This window comes from Carassius gibelio, chromosome A2 (assembly GCF_023724105.1).
Source record: "Carassius gibelio isolate Cgi1373 ecotype wild population from Czech Republic chromosome A2, carGib1.2-hapl.c, whole genome shotgun sequence".
Lineage (NCBI taxonomy): Eukaryota > Metazoa > Chordata > Actinopteri > Cypriniformes > Cyprinidae > Carassius > Carassius gibelio.
In genome coordinates, this window is record NC_068372.1 from 28691782 (window position 1) to 28704687 (window position 12906).

A 12906-nucleotide genomic window follows, 5' to 3' on the forward strand; every position below is an offset into this window, starting at 1 on the left:
TACAGACAATCCGAAAGGCGCACCAGGAGAACGCCACGTTGCGTCATTAATATTCATGAGACAATCCTTTATCGTAGTAGGATTCGTCCCTTGGTACATTCGCATGCAGGATTTAAGGTGGCGCTCAGGAGGCCCATTTTAAGACGTCAAATGGATGAAATGACAGTGGCCGGAAGTGTGTTTTGTTGGTGGAAGGTGTTGGAATTGCTTTTGTTCCCGGTCAATGTACAGCGACTCCACTCTGCAACACTGGCAACTGCACCCATGGGAGTATTTCCACTGTAGTGAACATGTGATTTATTAACAACTTTACCTCTAAGAGCAGAGATTATTACAGGTGTGTGCTGAAAACGACTTCCAGGATAATATTACATCATCATTTGTTTATAAGTTTTAGATATTTTAGACATTTTATGCAAGCTCTGTACTGGACAAAAAACAAAACACATTATTTGGCAAACAATTTAAAAACAAAGGCCATGAGAGACTTTGTGCTGAAATCATAATTTCAGATGAAACAAAATTAAATGACTTTAATTCGAGACATCTGAAAAGCAGCAATCTATAGGATTTAAACACTTCAGCATTTCAAAGAAAACACGTTACAAGACCATCAGCAAGTATAGGAACAAATTTATTTAAATTTAAAACAGATACTTTATAATTTTTTTGTTTGTTTTTTTAGAAGGCGGTTATGAAAATCATTTCCATGTTTGAATGAGGTTCAGGCAACAGTGGTTGAAATGAAACAAATACAAATAAAAACAACAATAAAATATGGCGAGAATGTGGTAAAATGTATTTCCTCGTCTCAAAGATTTTGTTGCTTGTCTGAGCCCAAAACTCTCGGCTGGACAAAGAGCACATGCTTTAATCATTACAATTCCTTACACACACACAAAAGAGGAAAAACAGCAGTTTATCTTCTAACTTAAATACAAAGTAATTAATTTACTTTCTTCTTTAGTGTTGTACTCATTTTTAAAAGGGGACCGTGTCTGATTTCACGGTCTGCGAGTGATTTGGACAACAATTGGCACTTGTTATGAGTCAGTCTCAGAGAAGGGGATTGGCACGCACAATATTATACAACATTTACATTTGGTGGTATAATCACAAAATAAAAGGGTACAAAGACGCAGATAAAGAATGAGAAAGAAAACAAGTAAAATGTACATGATCTAGTGGTCCTGGACATAACGGCTCTCAGATAATGTATTACAATGAAAGAACAGGGGATAAAAAGCAGAAATCAAATGAATGACTCTTTCACTGGGTCAAAACGTCAACCTTTCGACCATCCACCACACAGATGCACCTCACCGTACCAGTAAACATGCGTACATGGAAATAACATAATAGTCTCGCTCTGTCATCTGTAGAAATGTGACTCCATGTCGACAAGCTTATGTGTTCATTGCATCTTACCGAGCGAGTCTTCACAAGCAATCAAAAGCAAAGAGTCGCTGAACTGAATCACAACCATCACGAGAACTACAGCAGACACAGAACTCGAGAGGCAAGAGACCTTACTTTATGCTCCTGGACTGAGACTTATTTAATGCACACTAGAGAAAGATAGGAATGCGTATTATTCATTTTCAAGCCGGATAACTGGAAAGTAAATACAGTGAATTTAGCTGCCACAAAAGCAACTTCCACAAGCCAATTTTCCTTTTCAGGAATAATAACATCTGGTTTAATGGCACAGATATTTGAAGGGAACTCTAGTGCCCTCTCGAGTACTGAGGACTGTATCAACAAGACATGTTTGCAATGCTTTGGTCAAGCATTTATGCATTATTATATGGTATCTTCTAGACTAAATTATATCAAAATTGTTACCCAGAACAGCCAAAGCCTTCATGACTGATATGTCTATTCACTGAAACAAAGCCACAGGCATACAATTCTCTTCCCAGCAGCAGAACAGATGTTATTTTTAATGTATCACTACCGCCTGACATTTAAGGAAGATTTTTTTCTGGCCTGAGAAATGTGCTGATTTGTGTTTAACGTACAAGGTGAACAAAATACATGAAGGTTGGCAATATCCAATAAATATACAATGTTTGGCCTCCAAACCTCACTGACTGTGGTGAAGTGTGCTTGTCACGTGACTACCAATCCTAAAATGCCCGAAAAACGTCTCACGGATCACAGAGGTAGAGGTTCTTGAGGGAACGCTGAATACGAGACTTCTGGGATGAGCACATTTATAGATATGTGGAGCTCAAATGATCGGCCTGCTGCTCTAGGCGTTTGCCTTGTGGCAAGAAAAAAAAAAAGTGCAATGAGAACAAATCAAGCTGCGCCAAATAACACCCCCTTCTACTTGACAACTGCAGATCCAACAAAGCAACACATTCTCCTAGTGAGCAGAGACAAACTCACCAGTCGCAGTAAACTGAGGTCCATTTGAACACGTTAGAGTAAGATGCGAAATGCATTTTAGATGATTTAGTGCTCAGTTTGCTTTGTATCATCAGTTTCCTCAAATCTAACTCACTACGAACATTGAAGAAAACACTGCAGGATTTACAAAATGGTGTGGCATTTCCAGACCCCACTGAAACACTGAATTAAGTTTACAAATAACACGTCAGGTTTTACATCCATCAAGAAATCGTTTGGGAGTTTGCTTCTCTAGTAGAGTGTCCGATGGCAATTGATGAACTCGGATGCATGGCAGAAAAAGTGATAAAATAATGAATAATGCATGAGTATTTGGTGGAATGGGTGCATTTGTGATTGCGTTGTGATCTCCTGCTACCAAATCACACACTGAGCTGTGACCAATCGTTTCTGGTTTTCATGTGACGTGTTTTTCGTAGCCCTTGATGAAAATGAATGAAACAACACCTGTATAAAATAGACTGTAAAAGAACCGTAAAACACTTTTGTTCCTATCTGTGCATCACATACACAATGAAGGAAACAAGCTGTGAATTATAAAGAAATCAAATTGAAATCAGAATTGAAAGTCACTACTTGCAAGCATCGACCAAATAGATCTTCTATTACAGATAAAAAGCTGTCTATTTTCATATGGTACATTTCCTATGTTCGTTTTTAAATACTTCACCTGAACGTAATTTGGAAATGTAACAAAAAAAAAAAAAAAATCAGTAGGAATGTGAAAACTGTGGTTAGGGAAAAATATTTATAGTACAATATATTGCGTTGGGGGGGGGGGGTTATCATTGTAGGCTTATACAGCAGTACAGACACTAGAGTCTCCTATTTCGGTCTCATAACATGGGAGTGCTTCAAATAGGAAAAGTGGAAACAATAGCATTCAAATTATCAACAACTTCAGATCTGGTCCATAAATTATATAAATAAAATGTTCTTTATTGATTTTTTTTTCTTTTGCCTAAAAATCATAATTAAATTTTTATCTTATATAACATTCACACCATAGAGGAGACTGTTTTCTTATCCATCTCTGATGTTTCCAAACGCTTTCCCAAGCCTACTCTAGACTATTGCTCATTACGTTCATCCTCCACACATTACCGTCAGGTACAGCTATGTGTATATCATTTTACGTATTGATAGAGACAAAAAAAAAAAAAAAATCTAGTATTAAAACGAAGAATCACAGTATCAATAATATTGTAATTCATAAGAAAACCAAAAGAACCGTACAGAATTACTAAAAGTGATTTCTTCTTTTTTTTTTTGCCAAAGATAGTGTACCACAGACGTTTTGTACATAAGCAATAATGTGTATAAGTATTTACAAATATAAATATACACAATCAATTAACTTCAGCGCATAAATGCTTTCCTGTATCCCCAACCTCGTCCTCCCGCAATCCTCCTTGAACTCGCGCAAAATTCTTGAAATTGTCGATCGGAAAAAGTTGGATTATGACTATAAAAAAAAAAATAAAAAAAAATGGATTGTGTGCTTCCGTGCCGCTAGATGACGACGATACCCGCAAGTCTGCAGCCTGGATTTTGAATTAATAAAGTATCTGTTCATGAGCGGAAAAAGATAACTGCCCACTCCAAAACTACTTTTTAGATTGTGAAATTAAACGAAACCGGAAGAAGGATAAAACATAACAACTGTGGGGAAAGGAAGCAATGCAATCATTTTCAACGTTAAATGTGGAAATCTGCAGAACAATACCAATCATAAATGTATAATCCCGTTTTGCACACATTTAAAAATCCTTAACGTCCCTTACCCATCATTAATTCGACTGCCGTTATAATTTACTATAATTCGGTAGCAGTAGAAGTAGCTATAGTTACTTTTCGTTAAAAAGTTTTTAAAATGATCATCTCAGCAATATACACAGATTTAATTAGTTTCATCTCTCCCTTGCGTGCTTTGTATCGTTTTGCTTACATAGGCATTCTTACAATATTTTCATTCTTTATAATTTTTTGGGATTTTTTTTTTTTTTTGCATTTGCGATGCTTTACATTCCTAGATGTGAGTTGAAGACTCTGCGAGTGAAAGGTTCTCCACACCATCAGTGGAACCCGCTGGAACTCTGGATTCTAGAATCCTCCAGAATCCGTTTCGGAACTTCCGGCACCACAGCACTGGTCCATGTGTCCATGTACAAGTATGTAAATATGTTGTGATTTATTAATTCTTTTGGTCTTTTTGCAGGGCTGTGAAAAACAAAATTTTCCATTCATCCAGGCGGAATTCCAGAGAAACGCTCAGAGCAGATGATGTGATTGGAGCAAGTGATAGTACAGGACAAGGAACGTCACTTCCAGTTTTTTCAGGCCAGCGTATCACAGGTCATTCTCATCGTAGCTCCGTCAATCCAACATCTCCATGAAATATGTGAATGCTGAAGTGGCTAATAGGAGTCTAACGCCCTTTGTCAAATCCGAGCCATTTCTTTTCTTTTTTGGTGGTCAAATTTGATAAAAGGGAAAGAGGCCTTTGACGAGAGCTGCCAGGGATGAGCGGATAGACTTTGGCAAACAAATAAAAAACAAACGATGAGCAGGACATGTCCGTTATTATTCCGCTGGACAGAAAGAGAAAACTCTGGAAGCTGGGAAAGAGAAATCACAAGAACCGTGTGTTTCTGAAAGTGTGCATGATGCATGTGTGTGTGTGGTGTGTGGACGTAGGTGTGCGCACTCTCTGTGGGTGCCTGTTCTATACTGATTCGTGTGTCGGACTCGTCACATATCACACCAGGTTGTATTCCTTCAGGTTTAGTTGCAGGATGGTGTCTTTCACCGCTGCGAACACAAAGCGGATGTTCTCCGTGTCAGTGGCACAAGTGAAATGAGAGTAGATGATCTTGTCACTGTCTGGGTTCAGATCCACAAACATCTTCAGGATGAACTCTCGTGCAGCCTGGGCATCTCTTTGGGGCCCTACAAAACAATATGTACATTTCAGGAGACCTGACCACTTAATATACTCATATATATATACACACACACACACATATACACACACACACACACACACTTATTAAGACTGCCACTTTTTATTCGCTATTCGAATATGCATGCGAACATGACGTGAAATATCCGTAATCTATCTATAAATCAACTATCCGGTTTTTAAAATGCCATGTGTAGCGCATTTTATTTTATTCTTTGCCATCTTATCCGTATTGTAGCGTAGGCCCATGACCAAATCAAGCGAATAATAGCTAGTAGCTACCCTTTTTGATTATGGAAGCCAACGAACAGAACGCCCAGCTTGAGCGGACAATTACAATTGGTGGAGAGACACAGGCTGCAATAAATACCCACTTCTCTCAACACTGACGCGCAAATACCTGTGTGTGCAAGGCACGTCTGTGCGCTCCGAACGTGTGTTCTCCACTGCAGGGAACATCGTAAATAAAAAGAGAGCCGCACTTGATCCAGATCAAGTTGATAGACTGGTGTTTCTTGCAAACAATGCCTTACTCCTGCTGCTGTTTAAGTTACATGTTATTGTTTGTGCCTGTTCTGAATCATTTTTTTTTTCATATAGCATAATGTTGTGGGTTATGCATAGTGGCACTTCATACAAGTTGATAAACGGCTGTTTCTAACATTAAGTAAAAAAATTATAATCCAGACAGTCCTGTTTATGACTGTCACTGTTAATAAATTTAGTGGTGGGTTGTGCACATAGATATTCGAATATATTTGAATATATTGCATGATATTTGATATCCGTTCGAATTAGATTTTTCTAAAAAGTGACAGCCCTAATATATATATATATATATATATATATATATATATATATATATATATATATATATATATATATATATATATAGAAATAAACCAAACAGCTGAAAGATGAAGTCAGTGTCACATGACCCTTCAGAAATCATTCTAATATGCGGATTTGCTGCTCAAGAAATATTTATTATTACATTAAATTGGGACTGTTTGCATAAAACTAGTCTATATGAAAAAGACTATGACAGGAATCCAACACACCGTCGAATTCTGGGAAATAGTCGACCAGGTGGGAGTAGGTGATCTTCTCCTCCAGCAGATCCTTCTTGTTGAGGAAGAGGATGACAGAAGAGTTTTGGAACCAGGGATATGTGATTATCGTCCTGAACAGAGCCTTGCTCTCCTCCATACGATTCTGAACACAAACACAAGATTGGATCGTCATATGTCAAAATGCAGATTGAAAAATAACTTGCTGACAAATAAAAACGTTGAGGTTTTAGGGACGCGAGTCCAAAATCTGCAAAATGTAATCGTGGGCCTCTGCATCGTAATATAATCGAATCGTGAGATACCCATACATTCCCACCCCTAGTTCACAAGGGAAAATAAGTCGACCCTGTTCAAAAGGTTTCATTTGCTTGATTCTTAATCCTTGATCCAATAATTATGTTACCTGGATGACCCACAGCTGTTTGTTTTTGTGATGAGTCCCTTATTTGGCCTAAACGGTTTACATGAAGTACCACAAAAAAAAAAAAAAAATTGCTGTTGATCATCCACGTACTAACACAACTTTTGAACAAGGTCATTTTTAACCTATTATTTTCTCATGTGGACCATATGTAAACATCTTTTATGTGAAATATCTTATTCAGGTCAGTACTAAATAAAAAATAACATGCATTTTGTATGATCCCTCTTATATTGGTAAAATAATTAACATTTTGCAGTTACTGCAAAGACTATGCTAATTTTTTTAAAATGTTGCAATATATCTTAGATTTAATATTTTACATTTTTTATTTCCAAAAATCTATTGATATTTTAATTTATTTCTTATGCATTTTTTGTGATTGTTTTTACATCCCTACTATGGAAAGCACTTTCAACCACTGTGTATGAATTGTGCTATATAAATAAACTGAAAAAGTGAAAAAGTATGCAGTGTGCAAACTGTAGTTGGCAACACTATCATCAAATTTCCACTAGGAAATATACTAAAAACTATGAGACCACCACAGAAGGGGAAGATAAACACATCTATAGCTGCTTACCTCATTGTCCGATTCAACCAGAACCTGATCGTACTCGCTCAGAGCCACCAGGAACATGATGGACGTCACATTCTCAAAACAGTGGATCCACTTCCTGCGCTCTGACCTCTGACCCCCTACATCAACCATCCTGAAAGACAAAGAGAGTGAGCGTTTGCATTATTGATTTGTTCTTGACTTTTTATACATTAATAATTCATGCTTCTACTGTGCACAGTATGCAAATCTTCTGTATGCATGAAAAGACGTGTTACAATGCACAGTACATTCATGGAGCACTGTATCCCATAATGCAATGACCTTACAGTCTCGTGTGCTGAATGCACTGAAAGTGATAAACACTTTTTAACACATTATTATACGCAAGTTAAGACAATTTAAAGCATATTTTAATAAAAAAAGCAAATTAACTATATTCATCGCTGAGATAACAACTGGGTTGAATCTACAATATGGCGAAAGCATCATAGTTTAGTAACGTTTGTTTATCATTGCATAATGCATACATTTTTTTAACATATGAAAAAAATATTAAGCAATATACAGTATGTATAGTTACACGTTATATGTACAGTACCTACTATTATAAGAACAATTATGCATTATTACAAGCAATTAGCCCTATTCAAACCTAATCCTAACGCTAACCATAAAGTAAGTACATGTTGTCAATTAATACTGTATTACTCAGTAATTAAATGCATAATTACACTGTAACAAGGACACCTTAAAACCTTAAAATAAAGGGTAAAATAAACCCAAACTTTTTTTTTTTAACTCAAAAACATACTACAGTACTGTTTATTAACCATGGCATAATACATACTTTTTTCAGTTTTACATGCCATTTAAAAAACAGATGTGTAGATGTGTACTTACAGTATACTGTAATATGTAGTATGTATAGTATAAATATTTAAAATAGTATGCTACACTGCTGTTGCTTGTTTAAATTACGTGCAAATAACAATATTTAACACAATTAAATACAAAAACAAAATGTAATGCAATTGTGTAAAATGTTAATATGTGTTATTCCAATCAACGAGTCAGTTAAGATAAATGTGGAAATTTGCATCCTATACACAATATGCATACTGTATTAAGAGTAGAGGTAGTGTTTTAGCATACTTTTCTGCACATATTTGAAGTCCTAGATTTCAGAAACATGGTAAATGTGTGCAGCCAGAACTGGGGCTGATTTTGGATTTATACAGTGCCCCCTAGTGGAGTCCGAACTCCAGTCCTGAGCCAGCAGTTCACAGAGGGAGCTTTGATAAATGAAGCCCTCTAGGATTGGCTGCCCAAAATAAAGCTCCTTCAGATAGAAGCGTCCTCATTTCCTTCAGCCAGGGGCTCGCTGACATACTTCTGAACATACACACGCTCTTTAATGTAGGACGAGTCTCCACATTCAATCCGCACTTAGCGAACTTTGGCAGGAGAACAGAGAGAAAGAACGAGAGAGAGAAGTGAAAAGATAGACGTGAGGTGCGTGAGGGCTTAAGACAGTTTTACAGAGATTAAAAAAACCAAACAGCTGATGGTAATCATTTATGGAGTCAATATGGCAGAAATAATCTCTTGTGTGTTTTGATGAATTTCCATACCATAACACAGTGAGAGAATTAAATGTAGCACTTTTATTTCCAACATGTGCTCATTCATGGCTGCATATTAATCCAGGTAAAGTTACGCCTTTATTGGGACAGGACTTGATGGACTATTTTACATGACTCCGTGAGGTGGTCTCTATTTCTTAGAGCCAAGCTAAATAAACTACATATCAGGCATGTATGGAATGCATTTAATTTGTTCATAACTGGTTTTATGTTATCTCGTCTCCACTCAGACGCGTGCTGCAATGGCGATCCTGCGCAATTCTCAAAACACCCACAAGATTCATTTATCGGTGAATCCGATATTTCAAAACCGATATCCAATTATGATAAAATGCTTAAATATCGGGGAAAAATATTGGTAAATCCCTATATTGGCGGATCTCTAGTTTTCATTCTTTTGCAAACCATTATTTATACTGAATTTCTTTTAAGCTAGTTTTGTCTACATAGGCCACACCTTGGGTCATGAATATTAACATTATATGATGTTCACCCTCTCTGTTTAGCAGATGCGTTTATCAGACGCAGGCAATAACACACAAAGTGCTACCAATAAAAAGTTTAAAATACCATCTAGAAATCTGATTTGCTTAAAGTGGATGTTGGTAAATGCTAACCATGGTGGGATTACCATTTACCACATGTGCATTTGTTTAACCACAACGACCATGCAAAAAGGTTTCTGCTTGGAGTCATTTAAACTGCGCCCATGAAAAAAAAATACTTTGTTCAAATATAATGAACATCTTTTACTAAGCAAGGGGTTTCTATGTCCCTGCGCTCACTACAGTAAAGGAAAATTAATACTTTTACCAAGCATAGATGCATTAAACTGATCAAAACTTACACTGAAGTCATTTATAATGTTACAAAGATTTACATTTCAAATAAATGTAATAATAATAAATAAATAATACTTTCAATTAGGGGTTGCCTCACGGTTTTAGAGTCACGTTTCGGTACAGTTCGGTATGTGCTGTTTGTGAAAAAACTATACTTAAAAAAAAGAAAAAGAGAAAAAAAAGTTCTATCCAACTACAAGCAATAGCACAAATAAATACAACAGAGTAAAGATACAAACAATAAACAGTGATTTTCAGTTTTTTTTTGTTTTTTTTTTAGGTAGGTCTAGCATAAGTTTTTAGGTACAGAAATTGAATAAAGTATTCAAATGTAAAACAGCATTGCATATTGGACTGAATAAATTAAAGATTATTCTTTACTAAAGTTACAAAACTTTTTAATCAAGAGCAGCGAGTTATTTCTTTGTTGTTGCTGTTGGACCAAGACTGTCACTTTAAGAGAATGCACTGATCCAGTAGGTCTATGTTCAGCCAGCTATGTCTGCTGTAGGATACTTACTAAGAAGGGCATTTTGACAATTTTTTTCAGAATTAGTCAATTTAAATAATACTTCAGAGAGCGCGTAATATTTGCGCACGTTCTGAGATACAGGATTGCACGCTTTGGGTGAATTCTTCTCACTGTGTGAGTGAGCTCGCGCCCTGCCGCTCTTAAATGTTTAAACTGACAAAGTTTAAATGAGTTTAGTTTAAACTCATATTAACGTGTGCTGTTCAGATCTCATCTGTGAGCACGCACGATCAGCACCCGGGTGATGACGGAATAAATGACTGCTCACATTCCAGAATACAGGAGTCACATATTAGCTGAACCTTGTTTGTTTTAGGCCTACATGTTCTTCATAGTAAACCGTATTACAGATGCTTTGTCAGATTTAAGTTGAACCGTGGTCCCAGCACGTGCCGAACCGTGAGGGGTGAAATGTCCGAACCGTGCCACCCATCCTTTCAATAGATCAAAAGATACTGACTGGGAAAAAAGGTTTTCAGTAAAATATTAACAAATATTAAAAACATTAAATATAAGCACAAGAGTTTTTAACACTGATAATAATAATAATGTTTTCAAAGCAAATTAAATTATATCAGAAATTATATCAGCATATTAGAATGATTTCTGAAGGATCATGTGACACTGAAGACTGGAGGAATGATGCTGAAAATTCAGCTCTGCATCATAGAGACAAATTACATTATTAAAAAAATTTATTCAAACAGAAAAAAATTATTTTAAATTGTAATAATATTTCACAACTACAGTTTTTACTGTATTTTTAGATCAAATAAATGCAGCCTTGGTGAGCATTTCTGTCAAAATCATTGAAAAACCCTACATTACCCTACAGAAGTGCAGCAAAGACAACTTTGACTGATGTGGGATGTGACTGCATCTTTGTAGGTCACACACTAGAAAGTTGCTTCAGTTTGGGGAAATATTAATAACTCTCCTTCATGGATGTATTCTCAATGCTAACCTACATTCAGTGCTTAGTTCCTGAATTTCAAATGGAAGCTGATGAATAATTGGTCCGTGTCCTCTACCTGAAAATGATGCTTTGAAGGTCGAATGGGTATTCAATTATCCCTGTGGTCGGGATTCGAACCCTCAGAACATCCTGCTGGGTGGGAAGGTAGGAGGGCTCGGCGATACGATCCAGATCAGATAGATAGCTACAGAAAGAGAAGGAGAGACATCATTAACCCCTTTATATCAAAAGCAGTGGTTTGGTAAAGAATATTTCCAGCAGAATTCTCGAGAGTCAGATGTCGTCTCCCATCAGCAGATCTCAGAGGATGCTCATTACGCTGTCATGTGAGACAATCTGAAAAAACACAATGGCTAAATAGGGAAGACAAATGTGGTGTGTGTCTGGTCAACCTTTTTTTTCAGGATGTACAATGCATACGGTCTAATATTGCTGAAATAGAATGCTGTATGCAACCATAAATCTCTTTATTGTCTTATTTGAACAACGTCGAATGAGAAGGAAAACACCATGAAAATTGCCAACAACTTTTCCAAAATCAAAAGAAATGAGAAACTATATTCTGGATAAAGAATATTAAGATGTTTTTAGAACACTTAAGATTTTAATTGCATTGCGACATTACTTTCATGCAATTAAAATAAACAAATATTCATAGAATAAAAGAAATCAATGTTAGTAAATTTTTTTTACGTTCGATTTTTCCGATTCATTCTTACTTTTATATTGCACAAACAAAACAACAATTATTCCTCAATTGCATATGCTAAATTTAACAGGCAACATGCATAATGTACATTGCATACTATGCAGTACTCTGGCTATAGTGTTGTCACATGACCTCTTTATGTTGTATGTTTAATTCAGCAAATGCTGTCAAAATCGTAGAAATTAACACTTTAAATTAAATGGGTCCATATGCATCCCTGACAATTGTTTTCGCAATTAAGCTAAAATATACCCGTTTTTTTTTTTTAACCAGTTAGAATACAATATATTCTGCAGTCATCAACCTAATCAATAAGCAAATGCTTTTGTAGAATATCCCATCTTCTCATATGTAGTGCTGGAAAAGTCTGATCCATTTGAGTGAACCGATTCATTTATTTCAATACCGTTGGATTTTGTAGCAAGATATTAAGTCAAATTCTGTAGTTTGTCAATGCTGTGTATTAATGTGGTTAAATTTGTATAAATAAAGTGTCAATTTATTAAATGGTGATTATTTGTGTCAATCTGTTCAATAGATTGCATTCAGCCAGATATTCCAGCTGTACTGTTGTGATCTGTATTACCCCAACAAACCAGCAGGGGGTGTGAATCCCTCTGATGCCAATGATTCTTGAATAAACTCCAGGCTTCATACATGTGTGTTTTACTGTGGTGAAATTCACACTGCCTCTATATTATATCAGGCCAGTAAAAGAAATGGGGCAAGACTGACTGCCACCAAACTCTTCAATTAGATCATAGACATGGA

The 12906-nt window shown here is 36.1% G+C and overlaps 1 protein-coding gene across 1 annotated transcript in view; it reads right to left on the minus strand.

Annotated features, from left to right (window-relative positions):
- Positions 1 to 615: 615 nt before the first annotated feature.
- Positions 616 to 12906, minus strand: part of LOC127937615 (guanine nucleotide-binding protein G(q) subunit alpha) — a 39033-nt gene continuing 26742 nt past the window's right edge. Inside the window, exons 4-7 of the mRNA XM_052534292.1 lie at positions 11482 to 11610; positions 7455 to 7584; positions 6439 to 6592; positions 616 to 5364 (exon numbers count right to left, since the gene is read on the minus strand). Of these exons, the coding sequence (XP_052390252.1) occupies positions 5174 to 5364; positions 6439 to 6592; positions 7455 to 7584; positions 11482 to 11610 (604 nt within the window). The 3' untranslated portion in view covers positions 616 to 5173. The remainder of the gene's footprint in view (positions 5365 to 6438; positions 6593 to 7454; positions 7585 to 11481; positions 11611 to 12906) is intronic.